Raw genomic sequence first — 20,067 nt, forward strand, 5'->3', positions numbered from 1 at the left:
TACTTGAAGTCTTGGATGGAAGGTTCACATGAGATGGAGTCTACTATTGAAGAGTCTGTGGATTAGGAGTTTCATTGGGTAATGTCAGTAAGTACTACAAGGTTGTAGAAAACTAGAATATGGTTATTTCGTTTGTAAAAACTTCAATTCAATTAGTGGATCTATTTTGCCTATAGGGTTTGTAGGTTAAGCCCCCATAGTGGATTTTACTTTTGGGATGATTTGTTTCATTGGTTTTTTTTTTTGCTTCACTATATTGTGCATCTCTTTATTTTCGTCTTTGTTTTATTATTTACACAACAATGATGTTGTTCTATTTAACCAAAGCCTGATCATTATTGGACTGTTTAACTACTTAATTTTAAAATTGGTTACTTGCCTTTTGGGCCTATACAAACCAACAAACCCAATGTTGAGGGTTCTCCTTGTTTGATTGACTCAACTAGTTTCTTGGAAGAAACCTCCTTTCTCATTGATTGAGGTCAATATTAATGCAGCTTGGAGAGGGGTAAAGCTTGCATTGTTGTCATTGCGAGACACTACCAGAGTGATGCTTTGAAAGCTAGGGTGTGGGTGTAGCAAGCAAATGCTAACTTCATTTTTATGTGACAAGAAGCATTAGTAGTCAGGTAACAATGGAGAGCCATTGAAGCAAGCTTACAAATTAGAGTAATGCTACAAACACAACAATTTTTACAATAAATTTTACAACTGTTAAGTTGTCAAGATATGATTCATTCTCATATGGGTCAATCATCTATTATTTTATTATCGACCATTAACAATTTATCACCAAAGATAGTTATGAAATTTGTTGTGACTCTAGATTTATTGTACAAATTAACTGGGCAACTTTTACAATTGATGCCATCTCAATGGCGACTACTAAAAAATTTTCTTAAATACATTTTTCATTTGGAATTTGAAAGTTGACCCATTAATTTGCAAGGAACGTGCAATAGAATTTGTAATACTCCTATCATCACTCAAATACTACATGTGCCTAAAGAGATGTACATAAAATCCGCACTCACATAGCAAACATATTAATACATGATTTCAATCAAAAATCAAACCACTACTTTCATTGCATGTCCAGTTTGTGGCTAGATCAATTGGAAGGAACATGGTAATATTTTCCTTTACACATGCATCTGTAAACAATGGGGCATGACTCTGTGAAGCACTTGAAGCTCACCATCACCCTCTTGCATGGAAAGCATGGTCCACATGCGTGGGAACAGTCCGGCAAGCTTGAACCAGTTGGGTACAGTTCAGTACCGAGTTCTTCTTTTGCTTCTTCCTAAATAACACACATACTAAAAGGATTCAATGACCAAATTAATCACATTTCAATCTCATTAATTGTGCTCTTCATTACAATGTGTGCTTTGTTAGAACTTGTATGTATAACATGAAGTCATTATTGGTAACAGACCTTAGGGGAGACATGACCTTCTCCAACATTGGTTCCCTTGTCGTGTAAGCTGACTGAAATGTCTAACACAGTCAAAATGAGAAAAGAATAAAGAGAACAACAATGAGATAAAATTATATTATAGGTAAATTCTATCAAAAATGTTATAGACGTAACAAATTTCACAATTATTAAAGTAGCATAGTATGATTAGTGTAACATCACCACCACTAACATTATTTCTACTGTACATCAATCAGGATTCATCGTCTTAACAATTGCGAAATTTGTTATAAAAAGGAAAGAGATAGCATCCATATCTTTGTATAAAACCATTGTTCTATTAGAATACACAAATTAAGAATGAAACAGAATATAACAAGGAGTGATGCACTTACAACGATGAGTCACTCGAAGGCTTCTACTACTAGCTAGTACCATGAAGAAAATTAGAAGTAGGACAAAAGTGTGGGCTCCAAGATACAAGTTCCTCATGTTTCTAAGTCCTTGTAGCAACTATAGGTATTTGAGAAGAGCTGAAGAGATGTTTCATTAAATGGTAGCTAATCCAGAACCATGAAAGAAAAGAGTGCCTGGGCAGGTATTGGATGCTTGAGTCACAATATATCTTATATATATATAAAGATGGAAAAGAAGATGGGTTTAAATGTGGGAGGTAGACCTGGTGGACTTCACATGATCCACGGCCATCTTTTGAAAGTTTCACATGTTTTGTTCGGCCACCAAAAACAAGCCAAAAATCATTAAAATTTAAATGAAGAAATTCATTTATGAGAGTTCAATATTTTTGGACCAGTTCAGCTGGAACCTCGAATTTGCCAAGCAGATAAATCGTATAGCTATAATTAGCAAGAGGAAACTAATATTTTATTAGAGAAAAATTAAGATAATAAGCTTCACATTTTTTGTTATCTGTATATTAGTATTTTTTTTTTTTCAAATACTTTTAATGAATATTCCACAATTTCTTCAAGTTGACAAATTTAGATTACCAAATTATCAAGTTCTCAAATTAAATAGTAATGAAATAATCCTGAAGTGAGACACTTGGTGAAAGAAAAGTAACTATTAATTGTTGAATAATCCTAGCTTAAGATGAATTAGTCAATCTGAGGTCCAATTCACAAATTAATCAAGCCACCTTCCACTCACCAATGGCCAATTCTCTCCCAGTTTGTAGTTTGAACAACGAAAAGAGGTCTCCTAGCTTAATTAAGAGTATGCTCATCCAGTCACATAAAATTAGGTACTGTCCAACTTAAACATAAGTGTAATAAGATTTAGTGGGTTCCAATTAATTCAACTAGTAAAATTTTTTGTTGTCAAATAATAGATCTAAGACTTGAATCCCATCTACATAAAAATCAATTAGTGTCTTGATCTAATTATAAAAAACAATTATCATGGAGCAAGGTTCAAATTCTATCATATAAAAAAAAGGTCTAATAGGATTTAAAAATTGAAATCAAATACAAGAATAAGGAGAAGAAGCGGAAGGTATTCAACACATGGGACAACAGTCCTGATATCTGAGTCCTCTACTGTTGTGATAATTTAATTTGGCTATTTAATTGATTTGTTTGAACAACTACAAAATACTTAGTAGCAGAAACATTAAAAGTACAAATAACGCAGGAGGGGAAACCACTATTAATTTCTATACTCCATAAATGTGTATGAACAATACCATACTTTCCATGCAGTGGCTGTTGAGCAGCAAAGCCAAAGAGAGACGAGGGAGTTCACGTGGATAGGCAGTGAAGGAAGATTTGAAAATGAAATTTGAAATCAAAGATAATATTTTTATTGTAATTTGCAAGTAGGATAATATTGTTGCAATGATGTGTCAAAGGGAAATTGAAGAAGGGCTCTACCACAAGCGTGAAGATCAGGCCTTTGGCTTAAATGAAGCTTTAAATGAACTTTCTTTCATTCCATACTTTTATAGATATATATATTGTTCAAATGTTTCCTGTTTCGGGAGTTTCATTATTTGGTTCATGTGTGACTTGTGTGTGTATCTGGTCTGCTGACCAATGGCACCATGGGATGGGAGAGAAAAAGTCTCTCCTGATTCCGCTTCACAAACGAGTTGGTCATAATTCATAAGATGATTTTCAGGAGAGAAGGGAGATTTGAACCCAGTTTTGGCTGCTATAACCAATTTGATTATAAAACATTTACAAGCTAATGTAATAATGAATGTGATTGATACTAGTTTAACAACATAATAAATAAATGTTTGAAATGGTGACAATTTGTAAGAACCTAGTAAAATTTGTGTGCATCAGTTAAAGAGTGTTTTAATTCTAATTAGAAAGAAACTTTATAAAAAAATAAAAAATAAAACTACATTGTGTATAATAAAATGTCACAAATTCAGTAGCCATAAAGTATATATTGGTAATAAACAATTTGTTTCTTTGTAAGTAGAAAACTTTGATACCCCAGGAAGACCCAAAAAAGCTGTAAGCATAAAAAGGCTTATTTGTTTACAGAAACTCTGCAATCTCAAAAACTCTGGCAGTTTCATCAATTGAAACTGAAACGATGAAATTGCGGTTAGCACATACAGAAAGGGACTGAATCGCAGCATCATGCCCACCGAAGGTTTTTATACAATCACCAGAGCGACCATCCCATAATCGTACTTTCCCATCAACACAACCTGTAGCCAGGTAATTGGATGCACCAAGCCATGTCAAGCATGTCACTCCATCCTGTTAGAAGGTAGAAGTGCATTGATTAGTGATGAAAATCTTAAATTACATAGTTTAGTCTGCCAACACAATAGACAGAACACTAACTAGAAATTAATTATATCAAGAGATTTACAAAATAAATCTCAGACATACCTCATGTTCGCATGTGCTACGGGGCATTGAGTGCTGCAGATCCCAGATAATAAGCTTATGATCCATGCCTCCAGTTGCAGCCCAAAGAGAGCTGCCATGCATTATTGAGGAAAAAAAAAAAAAAGAACAGGTGTGAATCATCAAAGTGTTACCACAATCAATTACATATTTTTCCAACCAATATTTATTTATTTCGTTGATAATGCAGAGCACCTTTCTAAAGAAGAGCCTTTTGGACTCTTCTCTAGCCAGTAAAACCTATGGACAACTGACCCCACCCCGCCAAAACCAATTTCCAAACAAAATTTATATCAATTGAAAATTCGAAAAGTGTTTTTTTTTTTTTTTCTTTGATGAGCTTTCTTTTTAGGAGAAGAGAAATTATGCATTATTGAGGAAAAAAAAAAAAAAGAACAGGTGTGAATCATCAAAGTGTTACCACAATCAATTACATATTTTTCCAACCAATATTTATTTATTTCGTTGATAATGCAGAGCACCTTTCTAAAGAAGAGCCTTTTGGACTCTTCTCTAGCCAGTAAAACCTATGGACAACTGACCCCACCCCGCCAAAACCAATTTCCAAACAAAATTTATATCAATTGAAAATTCGAAAAGTGTTTTTTTTTTTTTTTCTTTGATGAGCTTTCTTTTTAGGAGAAGAGAAATTGTGAAGACATTTACAAGATCTTATGATTTTATATCTTCATAATTGCATAATTTTTAAGGGCACATTTGGTACACTAAATAGAGATTATGTCAAGAATTGTAATATTATTACTAGGAATAAAAGATGTTGTAATGAAATAACTATTCCTATTCTTAAATGTGGTTGTCACGTATAAAAGTTTGTAAAAGACAATGCACATGAAAAGTTCATATTTTTTGGAAATATATTGATTTTAAAAGTTGTTACATGTATTAAGGAATGACTATTACAATCATTTTAGGAAGTAATAAATATTCCTTGATTTAAGGAATAGCTATTACCAAGGACTAACTATTTATTGTAATAAAGATGCAACCAAATAACCAAATAGTTATTACACATGAATAACCATTCCATTACAATATCTATTACAGCATACCAAACGTGCCTGTAGTTCTTACTTGGTTAAAGCACTAAAGCAGTCCTGCATTGCATCTCTCACCATTCTCCCAGCCCATTCAGGAGCAATGAATAATTGAGCTATTCAATTCAGAAAGTCTGACGGATCCAATATTTAAACTAGCATAACTTAACAAGGTCCAGAGAGTGGATTATGGCCAGTCAAAACCCATGATGACATCAAGCAGACAAGGGATCGGATGCATTGATTTGATGGACTCCTATGGGAACGCTCAGTAGACCCTCAATTAAATATTGCATCAGTTTTAGAATTCATGTGTTCCTAATGTCAGTGTTAGGGTAAATTTTCTATCAAGTTTGCTTATTGGGCTGATAAACAGCGCAGGTTCAATAATTCTAATTCGCCTTTTTGGAAAACTTTATCCAGAATATAATCCTTTTCGCTGATGATACTCTGATTTTTTGTGATGCTAATATTGATCAAATTCTGATTCTCCGTATGGTGCTCATTTGGTTTGAGGTTGTGTCTGGTCTGAAGGTAAATTTGGATAAGTCTGAACTAGTGGCTGTGGGGGCAATTCATAACATGGATCTTTTGGTGGCTGTCTTAGGCTGTAAGCAAGGGTCTCTCCCAATGAAATATTTGGGTCTTACTTTGGGGACAAAATTTAAGGACAAGTCTATTTGGAATCCTATTCTAGAGAAGATGGAAAGAAAATTAGCAAGTTGGAAAAAATCATATTTATCCAAGGGAGGTAGAGTCACTTTAATTAAAAGCACTCTCTCTAATCTCCCTACTTATTTTCTTTCTTTATTCCCTATTCCCGCTTCTGTGGCCAACCGAATTGCTAGACTTCAGCAGGACTTTTTTATGGGGTGGCCTAGGAGACGAGCCCAAATTTCATTTGGTTAATTGGTCTACAGTGTGTACTCCGCTTTCTTCAGGTGAGTTGGGGATTAGGAACCTGAGAACCTTCAATGTAGCTTTATTAGGGAAGTGGTTATGGAGATTTGGGCAAGAGAGGGATGCTCTATGGTGTCAAGTGATAGAGGTGAAGTATGGTTGTAATTGGGGTCGTTGGTGTTCTAGCTCTTTCTCTGGTCCTTATGGAGTTAGTTTGTGGAAAAATATTAGAAGGGAGTGGCACTCTTTATCTTGGTTTATTCTGTATGAAATTGGAGATGGATCAAAAGTGCAGTTTTGGCTAGATCGTTGGTGTGGATCTTCTCCTCTCGCAGACCACTATCCTGATTTATATAGGATTTGTTGTAACAAAGAGGTAAGTGTGGCGGATCTAATGAGGTTCACCAATGGAGTCCTCCATTGGGATTTTCAGTTTTGCAGGGAGGTGCATAATCGTGAATTGGAAGCTTTCAAAAGCTTCATCAATTCCATTTATTGCACTCCTGTAAGGGTGAACGGGGAAGATAAGAGATATTGGCTGCTTTGTAAGAGTAAGGGGTTCACGGTCAGTGCTTATTACCATCTTCTAGTTGGCCATAGTGAGCAGTTTTTCCCTTGGAAAAGCATTTGGAAGCAGAAGATTCCCTCTAGAGTGGCTTTCTTTGTATGGACCGTAGCCTTGGGGAAATGCCTGACAATTGATAACTTAAGGAAAAGAAAGGTTTGCATTTTGGATTGGAGTTATATGTGCAAGTGTAATAGTGAAACTATTGACCATCTTTTCCTTCATTGCCCAGTAACTTTGGAGTTGTGGGATATGATTTTTGGGTTATTTGGAGTTTGCTGGGTTATGCCATTCTCTATTGTTGGGTTTTTGGCTTGCTGGCAAGGTCTTTTTGGCCGCCATTGTAATGGAGATATTTGGATGGTTGTTCCTCACTGTTTGATGTGGTGTATTTGGAAGGAGAGAAATAGTAGGTGTTTTGAAGTCAAAGAGCGTTCCATGCCTGATCTCAAGCTTATTTTCTTTAGAACCTTACTTGATTGGTTCTCTGTGTGGAGAAACCATCATTTTTCTTCTATTTTGGATTTTCTTGATTTTTGTAATGTTTGTTTTTGATTTGCTCTCCCCTGTATACCCCCGGTGTACTTGGGTGTCTCTCTCTTTTTGATATCAATGAATCTTTATTACTTATCAAAAAAAAAAAAATCAAATTCTTGTTGTGACCAAGTGATGCTAACAAGTGAGACTTACAATCTAGATAGTTTTGATTCAAGAAATCCATTTGAACTATCAAAGATTTGAAGGTAAGACTCCTAAACCCCAGCTTTCCAAACAAATTTTTAAACAGCTCTTGTAGGAGCTTCATGGCTGTATTGTCTTGCCTAACCTTTTTTTTATACACAAAAGTGGAGGAGGGAGGATTCAAGCCCTGTACATCTCCATTGGAAGCACCAAGAAATACCATTTGACCAAATGAATTGTTAATGACTTCACCTGAAGTGAAGCATCAAATTGATAGAAAATTGATCTGAGGTTAATGCATGCCATTTGGGAGCTTGATAACTCTGGAGCTTACTGGATAATATTAGCTTGGAAACTTAGCATGTTAGACTTAGAAGCTGAAGGTTTTTTTTTTTGGCCATAAGTTTGTTTAGTAGCAGCTTAGTTGGCTTCTGCCTTTTGATTTGTGAATTTCTGGGTTGGATCAGTTTTGATTTCTGTGGGTCTTTTAGATTCACCTTTTGGTGACTTGGACCCAAACTTGTGTTGATAGGATTATATTTAACAAATGTAATAGTATTTTGTTAAAAAATCACTTTTGGTTCCTATATATATGGGGGTGGTTTCATTCTGGTTCTCAAAGTTTCAATTGTATCAATTTAGTCCTTGATTTTAAATATTTTGCTTACATTGTTTCAATTTAGTCATTGCAGACATCTCACTAACAGAATTCGTTGACATAAAAAAATTTGTCTATATGTGGCAGTTGTGGGGTTAGGGTTACGAGAATTTGTAGATCTATGGTTACATATTGTTGAAAAAAGAGTTTTGGAGTTGTGTTAAGATTAAAAAGTGATTTGATGACTCATTTGATGGCTATTTGGTAGAAATATGTGGGATTTAGGGTTTTGAAAAGTAAAAAAGGTTTGATTTGGGGCTGTAAGGAAGATGGAAAAGAGGGAATTTTATGTTGAGTAGGGGCTGTATGAACAGTACTGTCAACAATATCACAAGAAAGAGTAGAATACACAGAGAAGAAAAGGGAGAAAAGGAGAAAACAACACACGAAGGCCAACAAGCCTCAATGCACAAAGCGCTCAATATTTTTATAAATCAACTCCATCTCTTCTTTTAGAGTATTGAGGCACTCATTCAAAATACCCACACTTTGGATTGGAGTTTATCCCCGGTTTCCTTGATGAATCTGGGCCTTTCATTGATGACATCAATGTCAGTGAGGTCGAACTCCTTGCAAGGAGTGAGAATCTCATATTTGAGTTGGGCAACCTTGGCAAGATTGAGCCTTTTGAGGTCATCGATAAAGGTGAGGTCACAGAGCTTCTTGAAAAGGTCAGAGCAGGCCTTGTGGAGAGTGGATTGGAGGGAGGCACCATGAAGGAGCGGAGGACTGAGAGTGCCAGGTAGGCATGGTGGAGCGAGAAAAGCTGGGAGACAATGTCTTCAATGGTGAGAGAGAAGAAATTATGGTAGAGAGAGGGAATCAGTGGCAAGAGAAATAGATAGAAACGAGGGAAGGGGGGGAAGAGAGAAAATGAAAGAAGATTAAAGAAAAATAGAAAAATACCAACATGGCCGCTGTCCTGGCACATAAGCCAATAATTTGACACAATCAGTTTATAAACACTAGCTTCTAATATAAAGTTGTATGCCACAACGATGTCAACCGTAGCAGGTCAGAAAATTCTATTAGTGAGATGACAGCAATGACTAAATTGAAATGATGTAAAAATTAATTAAGGAATAAATTGTTACAATTGAATTTCTGAGGAGAAAAATCAAATCACCTTATATTTATAGGGACCAAAAGTGATTTTCGGCCTAATATTTCTAAAGCAAATGAATAACTGAGAGCATATATTGAGCACCTTGTGATTTATTGATGTTCTGTCAGGCCATACTCTGGATGTCTGATGTCTTCCTAATGCCTAAGACTTCAAGTTTGACACATAGGTTCCCTCTATTTTATTCTCTCTCTCCCTTTTTTACTCCTGATCTGCTACATTTTAGTTTCAAAGCAGTATTCCAGACCCTAAATACAATCAAAATACTACTGTATCTCAATTACAATAGCACCCTAACCTTCTACCTAAACCTGTCCTGCACATCCTCCTTTTGTTTGAGTATGGTGCTGAATTCTCCAGTCTTGGATTTCAAAACTCCTGTCCCATGTTGGTTTCATTTCAGATATGTCCTATATCTATAAAGACTCTCTTAATGATGCACATATTCTTTTACAATTAATAGAAACAAATTTTTCCTATCATAGGCAGTTAATAGAAATTCATCACCAATAGAGAGAGAGAGAGAGAGATGACCTTGGCCCGTGGCTTGGTCCAAAACTAATACATTCAATCGAATCTGAGTGTGAAACCAGTGAACTGACAACCTGTTGGTAGAGACATGCAAATCTTTTACAGGGCTGCATTTAGATTAAAAATAACCACATCCACCAATTTCTTTGATCATGTTAAACAACACACACATACACACACAAATACAGACATAATGTAATATCAACAAAAAAAGATCAAACACAAAATTTTAAAAATGATTAGGAGACACAATCAACAACACATGTAAAATGCAGGAGAATTATGAAAAGCCACTTTAAAAGCAATAAAAGGTAAGGGCCCTAGCAAGCTAGATTCCATGTTCACCTTGACCCCCAATCAAGTCTGACATAAGAGTAGAGGCCAGGGTGCTCTGTAGTCATAGGTAGCCAGCATTTTCATTAGGGTAAGGATTCACAGTGGTGCATCAACAGAAACAGAAATATCATTGACACAACACATATTCTAAAAGCATCTTGCCTTTCACTGATGAACTATGTTGCCTGGACTTGTGTGCAGCTATCAGGTGCTAGAGATAATCTAGGAGTCTGACTCCGCTAATGTCTGACACTTGGAACAAATAGCCTTGGTTAGAAATTTTGGTACGGATCCAACAATAAAGGAAAAGTGATATGCTGGCTTGATCTTTCTTTGCCTCAAAACCCCATATCCCTATAAAAAATAAAAATAAAAAGAGTAGAGTAGGGGTGCTCCAAAGCAGAATTCACTGGTGGAGGTTGGTCAAAGCTTGATTAGGTTCAGAGTTGCATGCACAAAGGTTCAAAACTCTTTTCTTATCTGAATCTAAGGACAATAACTTATCTAATTCTCAAAACCTTTGCCGAGCTTAACCCTCTGCCCCCAATTTCCTTTTGAAGGGGACCAAAGAAATGTCTCCATCTGCTGCCAATAGTCTTTCTTTCAAATTATACTAAACAGATAAATCCTCCCCTCCTGTGTGTTTTAGTAACTTAGCCTAAGGTCTCCTCACCAAGACCTCCATGGCAATATGATAGAGAAACCAAGTCACCTGTTGTGGCAAGGCAATTTTTTGTTTCACAATTAGACTTGGACAATAATCCCTACCCTTAGTAGCTTACGAGTTTACATCCATCCCTAGTCGAGTATAGTTCCTTTCCAATTTCTCCCTTATGGTCGTTACCTGAATTTGCATATGACCACAACCCCCAAATTGACTTGACAAGGAACTCATTCTTGAGAACAAATGCAATCCCTATACACACCTAGGAGCACCCCTTCCTGCATATCCATAAAAGAACCAAGTGTTCAGCTTGAGGTCCAACAAGATACCACAACTCAAAGTACACTCTTAAATGGAAAAAAAGATGTGTCTGTTTGTTTTGATTCTTCTTCATTGGGTTGGTTGGGTTTCACTAGAAGCCTTGCAGGGACTACTTTATGAAGATCAACAATTACGCGTATGGGGTTTACTGCACAAGTAGAGGAAAAGCTTTATCCTAACAGATGGAAGATGCTCAGTTCAGAACAACATAAGGATTGGTACACTTTATTAGTAGAGGATCCAACGAACAAAACACGGCAATCAACCAATCATCCAAAAAAGTCATATTAGAACTTGATAAATTTTAAAAGTATAAGTTGCCTAAAAGAAATTTCTTAAATATTGCACCAAATTCTAATTGCCACTTTGAGCTACATAATTGGCATCAAACTTGCATAAGTGTAATTATTCAGTGCTCCTAGGGCACAATAAATGCATGCTCTCCCCTCTCACATGAATAGTGGGTCCTGCCATGAATTTAAGTAGTAAGACTCACTTTTATGTGAGAAGGGCATGCATTTATTGTGCTATAGGAGCACTGACTAATTACTCCTTGCATAATTCGGTAATTCATTCCCATGCTTGTCTTATATTATTGTAGCTCACCATGAATTTAGAAGGATTCCAAAGCTTACACCTTGAAGATCAATTTAGAGAGACGCTTGAAGCACCCACCCCAAACATATGATACTCACATGATAAGACAAGGAGAATTGCACAAAATCGGAACATAAGGATTTAAGTAAAACAAAAATACTTACCTTCCCAGTTGTTAAATTTACAATGTGGATGGAACCATCCTTAGAACCAGTAAGGGCAAGTGTAGAATCAGGGCTTATCGCCATGCATGTAAGTTCTTCAGTATGATACGGATGACCTTGAGAAGACATAGATGCCAAGAACGTCAAACAAAAACCCCAAAACAAATACCATCCATTCATGTCAATAATTAAAAAAAAAATGAACAGAACTATCCCAAATTAGAGAGAATTTTCCAGCTTCTACATTCCTCATTTTTCAATGGTATTAACAGAACAGATTTCATACACATAAAATACATAAAAATACAGAGATTAAAATAAAGTGAAGTAGAACCCTAACCTGTCTATGCAATACAACTGATATTTAAGGGAGGATGCAACCATTTAGTATCTACATTTTACATACCATTCTTTCACCATTCAATCCTTCAGGGGGTAAAAAACTGACATAGGACAGATTAGGGAATCTTCCTACTCATTGCAGCAGGCATAGGGTTTAAATAATTTGTGGATTTATGGTTTAGGGCACTAGAAAGAAGGGTTATAGTTCAAGAATGACTAGGCTGTTTTTGGGGAAAGTAAAGCTTGATTTTGGGTTGCCAAACAGGTAAGAATCTAAAAGTGAATAGTCATGTGAATAGTGATATAATGTCAAAAAAAAAAAATTCCCTAGTCATTACTCAAAACAAATTTTTCTATTAATCAACTCTCATTATTAGAGTACAATGGCATGGTGTGTAAATTCTAGATATTAAATTTCCCTAATAGGACAAGAACTCCTACTTTTACTAACTCCCAATTGAATTGAAGCAAAGCACACACAAAAGCCTATAAACTAAACAAGACATACTTATTAACAACCCAAGTTCCACAACTATGACTCACAACCAACAATTATAGAATTATGAAAATACCCTTGAATCTTGTAAAAGCCAAATAAACCTAATTAACTTCCAGGGACGCACATTATTAGGTTTTTCCCTAATTTTAGGCTTGCAAAGAGGATTTGTTTTTACTAGCCATATGATGGTTGCACCATCAAAAACACCAAAGTTTCACATGAGCACTGTAAATATTTACACACTTTTTTTTTTTTATAAGTAACTGTAAATATTTACACACACGGACACAAGCATACGCATAGAAATAGAAAGAATTTTTTGATAACCGACTTTTTTTGTCCCATCTTTCACTCACCCCACTTCTTTTTTTTGTCATCTTTTATCCCACTTAATAAAACAAAATATCATTTCTCATTTTGTTCTATCATTTCCCATGTTTTGCCTTAATTAGAATGTAGCAGATATTCAACATTTCGATAGTGCATCACATTTGGCAACCTAGATCTAGGAAGCACGAACACGGACACGGGTACAGATACGAACACAGGTACAACATGGTGACATGTACAATTTCTAAAAAATTATAACATAAAACGGCTGGTACAATACCAGTATGACATGGGTATGGCACTCTAAATGAAGTGTCCATGCTTCCTAGACCTAGACACATTTTTAGGCAAAGCCAAGCCAAAGTTCTTTGTCCACTTAAATAATCAGGATAAGGCATCAAATTTAGTAATTTGAGGTGTCTCTCTGATCCTCATAACTACTACTACTTCCATAATTTGAATATCAAAAATATCAACTAATGTTATGTATTATTATTGACCCAACATACTCTTTAGCCACTTAGACTTTGATACAACTATCAAAAAAATTTAGTACCAGTCTAATTAGACCATCTCAACTTAGCCAAAAGGAGAGGGGGGGGGTGGGTGTATGTTCACACCAAAATAGTTACAAATCAAAGAAGCTAGAGAAAAGCTAAGAAAAGACTGCAAAAATTGTAAGGAACATGGGTCCAAATTGCTTTTATGCATTCATCCAATAGTGACAACACTTCAACAAAAATTCATGGTTGGCCTTTTGTTTGAGGTTTTTTTGCTCCTTATAATAAATTAAAAATGCTGCAGTCATAGTCTCTACAATTATGGTTTTAAGGCATTGCACCTGCCAAATGGTCATAGGTAGGTACAACAGATGCCAGATGGGAAAAGCTTCTTTACATTCTTCTTGAGGTGGATTCAAAAATTGTGAGCCAATATTTCCAGTTTCTGCCAGGCAAATTTGCAGATCATCAAGGAATTTACCCATTGTTACTTGGTTTCAGAGTTGGATGTTTCCGTTTATATGTGCTAATCTCCTAGGGAAAAACAAAAACAGAAGATTTTTAAGTGGAAATTCATTTACATACCTCTTACCACATGAATGTTTTCACCACTTTTTGGATCCCATATCCTCAAAGTTGCATCATCAGAACCAGTACAGACTAGTTTACCTAAAGCAACAAGGAAGATACAGAAAAAAAAAATGAAATAGTGTGAACAATAAAGATTCTTTAAACAAAAAAGCACCAAGAAAAAGAGTAACTGGCTACCATCGGGGGTAAAATCACCACAAGTGACACTGCCACCATGTCCTGAAAATGTCTGGAGACAGGCACCTTTGTCAGCATTCCACATCCAAACAGTGCAATCCTCTGAGCCAGCTAATACCAAATGTCCTCTCGGATGCCACTTGATCCACTGAGAAGGAACATAGTTCATAGTCAATTTTCAATAAATGAGACAACAAATATAGTGCGTCTAAAGGAATATAACAAATTCACCTCAATGCCCCCTCCAAGCCCTTCAAATGAGCATTTGAGATTTTCTGACTGTACGTCCCAGATTTGAATGATTCCGTCCAAGGATCCAGATGCTAGCAACTGTCCATCAGTGCTAAAGGCTAAACTACAAACAGAATCCCTATGACCTACACAGAAATTTACAAGAGTTTTAACTTTTTTTTTATAGGTAAGAAAAATTATATTAAGAAAAAAATACTCCATCAAAAAAATGAAGTAGGCAACGAAAAAGAATTGATTATAACTTGTGCATGTTTTACTTCTTTAGTAACCAGGGGCAGAAAATAAATTCGGTTCACTTGGAAAGTGCTAGAGCAAACAATCATAACCTATAAAGAGAGAAAACTAAGTAGCTACCATGTCATGCACATACCTTGGAGCTCAAAAGCCCAATCTCCTTGACCAATCCTCCAAAGAAAACCTTTATCATCTCCTCCTCCAGTTGCCACTAATGTAGCATCAGTTGGGCTGCAGGCAACTGTGTACAGCTCACCTGTGCAAATAAAGGGAGTAAGTGTACATAAGTCCATAGATTTTCTTAGTAGCATAACACCTGGGAAAAAAAAATTTAAGGAATAAAATTAAATTGAAAGGTGCAAAAAAAAGGTGTTGCTCTTGTACCTGGGATATATACAAAAGAGAGACCCAAATAGGAACAAAAAAGAAAGAGAAAATAGCTAAAATAACAAACAAAACACCCAAAAAAAAAAAAAAAAAAACTAGTGTAAGAAATCCAAAAACTCTAAACAATCCACAGTAGAGAATCAAATGGAAGCAGAAGTCCATTCATAAAGGGTCTTTATCAAGAACTTCAACTTAAATCAATCTTTTTTGATAAATAACTTAATCAATCTTGTTTGTCACCATCAAAGCAATGGCCATTTCTCTCCCTTTGCACCACATTATGCATAAAAAAACTGTTTTCCAAATCCTCCCTTTGCCAAAAGAACCCTCCCAACAAGCCAATAGCTCCATGACAGAACAAGGCATAACCAAGGCAACCCCAAAAACGCAAAAAATCAATGACCACAATTCATAAGCGAACACACAATGGAGAAACAGATCAGTTTATCTGCCACCCCGTGTCAAATCTTTGTAGCATATGACTCATTTAGCAGTTGTGCCATAGATTTTAGTTCCCAATCATTCACTGGTTGAATGGAGATGGGATTCCAAGAACAGCAGGCATTTCTGAATTCTAGGCAATTTGCTAACTTAGCATCTGTGTCTTGGGTTATTTGGAAGAGGTTGGGATATCTCTCAAGGAGAGGAGACTCACCATCCACTAATCAAGCCAAAAGTGAGTTTCAAGACCGTCCCCAAATTAAGTATCCTCGTATCAAGCATCAAGTTGTGAAAAAACAAAGCCATATTGTGCCCAAAATCCACAAGGAGGATTAAAACTCTATTAATTCATTCATGTGGGACTCCGACAAACAAAGAATTAGGGGGAAAAACAGATACCCCATCATTTCAACTAAAGGAAATGCCTTTCCATAGAGGCAAGGTCAATCGCTCAAGTGTATTAAGACAATCACATCACAAGCATAGGGGTTGTAGCCTCTAATTGCTCTAGCTATCTCCTCTCTATTGTTATCACCCCAGTAAAGAAGAAGAAAGTGGGTATAAGTGTATCTCATAACCTCATTAAAATTCTGTAAATTATGTCAATGAAACATAGTAGATTATCAAGTAACCATGACAAGAGACATGACACAGAAAGTTTAATTATTACTTCCATTTTAAGCTTTCAAGACATAATTTTTTTTTGGTTAAGGATGAATTCATTAACCAAATCTAGATAGTTTCAAATTGCTCAAAGGCATAAATAAGTAAATAAATAAACTTAAGAAAAAATGATAATAATGAAGAAGAACTGGAAAATCTTACCAGTATGACCAGTGAAGACGTGCACAGAATCATCATCAGGCTCCTCTGGAAACCACAAAAACAGAGACACCCATTTATTGAATTCATAAATTAGAAAAAGCAAAAAACAAAGAGAATCTAAAAATGTAGAAAGAATAAAGAATATGGATGAATTGGGTACCGAAAACTTCAGCATCAGAGGCGGCTTCGTCATCTGCATCAGGAAGATCTGCCAATCCACACATACATATATGAATGAACATGCACACAGATATATACATATACACGTAAAGCAAGAGAGAGAGAGAGAGAGAGAGAGGAAGGACCTTCTTCGTCGAGTGGGACTTCGTGGATGATGTCGGATTCGTCGAGAAAGACTTGGGCGTCGTTCTCTTCTTCTTCTTCTTCTTCTTCTTCGTGGTGTGGGGATGCCCTGTTCATTTCTCTCCTCTTCTTTTTCTCCTGTTATTGCTGTTTCAAGATTTTACACCGCACAGAACCAACCCTTGAAGAGGGTTTTTCAAGGGTTTTCGAATCCCTCTCTTTCTTGTTTGCAATTTTTTTTTTTTTTTTTTTTTAAGGGAAATGAAAATAGTTATTTCCAGAGATAATAGGAATATGACAAATTTTAAAGTGGCATTAGTCAAAAAAGTATTTCAAAAGTATCCTTAACCTAATAAAATAATTCTTATTCTTAAAAAATTAAAAAATATGGTTAAAATTGTAATTCAACAAAATTCAAAAAAAAAAATTAGTAATAAACTTTTTCCCTAAAAATTAACACACTTTTTATTTAAATATGAAAAAAAGAATTGTTATGTCCACAACATTTTCACAACAAATCGTAAGTGGTTAGTTGTTATTAGTTCAAATTTGAACCTGACACTAAGATTTCTTTTTTTCCCTAATAATAACAACTAGTAACAACTTGCCACTTAAAATTTGTTGTAAAAATGTTGTGGATATATCATTTCTCTTAAATATATCTCACGCACGTTTAATACATTTTTTTCCTAAAAATTAGTACACACTAAACCTAATAGTTTACTCCATTTCAAATCCTAATTTTTACTCCCTAAAGTTTTGGAGTATTTAAATTTCACACCCTAAAGTTTCAGAATTTGGGAGTGTAAAATTCAATCACTCCCAAACTTTAGGAATGCAATTTGCTATTTATCCTTAAAAAAAGAGCTTTATCGCTCATATGCGGAGCGCATGTAATAAAACTAATATTATTAAATGTGATACCAATCTATTGGGACTCATTCTTGTTAAGAGTTAATTTAGGACCATAACTAATTATGTATGTATGTATATATATATATGTGTGTGTGTGTGTGTGTGTGTGTGTGTGTGTGTGTGTGGGGGGGGGGGGGGCCAGAGAATTTGTGATCTCGGTCCACTTTACATTAGGACCCAAGGCCCGAGCTGAGGAAAGACGTTGCCGAGGACGTGCAACGAAAGTCCAAATGGCCTAAAAGTATAGCCGAGGATGATCCTATCCTCGGCATCCCAATACTTAGAAGGAAAGAATGGCACGCCATCAAAAGCAGCCCCCAGATCACTCCCAGAAGAAAAGACGAGTACAATGTAGGGGCAGTTCAAGGGAAAAACTGTCAATACTGCAATTAAGTACTCTGCGCCTGACAGGGCCATGCTCTTCAGCTTTTATAATCACCCCCAACCACTTTGGGTATGGGCTGACAAGACAAGTATCAGCTCTAAAAAACTGAACCTACACGTAGACGTTTAAGAGAGGGGAAAAGCTAATATAAAAAGAGGGGGGGGGGGGGAAGAAAAACAAGAGCATGAGGTATCGTCTCTTGGACTATTGTAACCTAGTATAAAAGGAATAATAAGAACATTAAGCTCCTCGGATGAGGTCCAATGACCGGAACCACTCAGGCCATGCCGAAGAGAAAGTCTTCTTGGACAAGCTCAGTTCACCTCTGAGCAATCATTACGAACACCATGACTAACGGTTGTCCGTTCACCAAGGCCTAGCCTTTTAGCCCACTCTCTACAAATTTTATTGTTTGGGTCTTTCACATTCGAACCCAATACACCAATTTGGGGTTGTTACAAATCGAGTCCTTACAATTGGCGTCGTCTGTAGGAAGACTTGTGTGTTGGCACAGGTGGCAGTTAATCATGGTGGGATCAAGCCCCTGTCAACTAGGGTCCCTCAAAAGAAATAGTATTGGCGGTGGTGTGAGCCATGCGAAAGCCTCTCCATCATTTCCAGCAGCACGCGGCTGCTGCCCTAACTCAGTTCCCACTCAGGGCTTCGCTTCGAAGCGCTAGTGGCACGGGCAGTTCTAGGGGCTTCTAACAGAAAGTTTATGCCCCACACATATGCCAAGGGGCTAATCCTCGCAGTACAAGAAAATATGAGTTTTGGACAGAACCAAGGTCTTGCATGGTCCTCAGACTTAAACCTATGGGGAACCAACTACTTTAAGAGAAAATATAAGTTTTGAATAGAACTAAGGTCTTGCATGGTCCTCGGACTCAAACCTATGAGGAAACCAACTACTTTAAGAAAAAATATAAGTTTTGGACAAAACCAAGGTCTTGCATGGTCCTCGGACTTAAACCTATAGGGAAACCAACTACTTTAAGAGAAAAATATAAGTTTTGGACAGAACTAAGATCTTGCATGGTTCTCAAACTCAAACCTATGGGGAAACCAACTACTGTAAGAGAAAATATAAGTTTTGGACAGAACCAAGGTCTTGCATGGTCCTCGGACCCAAACCTATGGGGAAACCAACTACTTTAAGAGAAAATATAAGTTTTGGACAGAACCAAGGTCTTGCATGGTCCTCGGATTCAAACCTATGGGGAAACCAACTACTTTAAGACAAAATATAAGTTTTTGACAGAACCAAGGTCTTGCATGGTCCTCGGACTCAAACCTATGGGGAAACCAACTACTATAAGAGAAAAATATAAGTTTTGGATAGAACCAAGGTCTTGCATGGTCCTCAGACTCAAACCTATGGGGAAACCAACTACTTTAAGAGAAAATATAAGTTTTGGATAGAACCAAGGTCTTGCATGGTCCTCGGACTCAAACCTATGGGGAAACCAACTACTTTAAGAAATAATATAAGTTTTGGACAAAACCAAGGTCTTGCATGGTCCTCAGACTCAAACCTATGGGGAAACCAACTACTTTAAGAAAAAATATAAGTTTTGAACAGAACCAAGATCTTGCATGGTCCTCGGACTCAAACCTACGAGAAACTAACTACAATCAAGTAAGGCTTAAGTCCTAGACAGAATGAAAATCCTGCGCAATCCTTGTACCCCCAGCCTTAAGGAAGCTAACACAACCGAGCGTTTAGCCCCGGTACAATCATACCTCAGTCCTCGGACCAGATGCCCAAAGCAAGTTAAGGCTATGAATGTCGTCGGGAACGTGGCAAAGCACCCTAGTGCCCGGCGACCCTCTCGGACAGTTCCTTTTAGGTTACCCATCCTCGGATGATCACCCCATATGCAATACAGAACATTCAGCTATTATCCCGGTTAGTCTCATATGGTTAACTTACTTCAGGTCGGCATTATGGTGCCCGTCAGTTTTAATAAGTTCAAATTG

General features: G+C 36.5%; 2 protein-coding genes across 3 annotated transcripts; both read right to left on the reverse strand.

The window, feature by feature from the left end:
• Positions 1-778: 778 nt before the first annotated feature.
• LOC115977924 (protein EPIDERMAL PATTERNING FACTOR 2) lies at positions 779-2,045 on the reverse strand. 2 transcript variants are annotated; one of them, XM_031099954.1, is made up of 3 exons: positions 1,816-2,045; positions 1,439-1,491; positions 779-1,303 (listed from the first exon to the last, which is right to left on the reverse strand). In XM_031099954.1, exons 1-3 carry the CDS (start codon positions 1,910-1,912, stop codon positions 1,112-1,114), a joined length of 342 nt encoding a protein of 113 aa, XP_030955814.1. In that variant the 5' UTR covers positions 1,913-2,045; the 3' UTR covers positions 779-1,111. The 2 variants fall into 2 exon arrangements, with proteins under 2 accessions (XP_030955814.1, XP_030955813.1); XM_031099953.1 differs by having other exon boundaries at positions 1,439-1,500.
• A 1,694-nt stretch (positions 2,046-3,739) lies between these two features.
• LOC115975444 (angio-associated migratory cell protein) lies at positions 3,740-17,039 on the reverse strand. Its single transcript, XM_031096223.1, has 11 exons — positions 16,790-17,039; positions 16,645-16,692; positions 16,485-16,529; positions 14,968-15,087; positions 14,577-14,722; positions 14,346-14,493; positions 14,163-14,246; positions 11,907-12,022; positions 9,828-9,898; positions 4,294-4,384; positions 3,740-4,158 (listed from the first exon to the last, which is right to left on the reverse strand). Exons 1-11 carry the CDS (start codon positions 16,902-16,904, stop codon positions 3,931-3,933), a joined length of 1,212 nt encoding a protein of 403 aa, XP_030952083.1. The 5' UTR covers positions 16,905-17,039; the 3' UTR covers positions 3,740-3,930.
• Positions 17,040-20,067: the final 3,028 nt, after the last annotated feature.

The sequence above is a fragment of the Quercus lobata genome, chromosome 2, assembly GCF_001633185.2.
Source record: "Quercus lobata isolate SW786 chromosome 2, ValleyOak3.0 Primary Assembly, whole genome shotgun sequence".
NCBI lineage: Eukaryota > Viridiplantae > Streptophyta > Magnoliopsida > Fagales > Fagaceae > Quercus > Quercus lobata.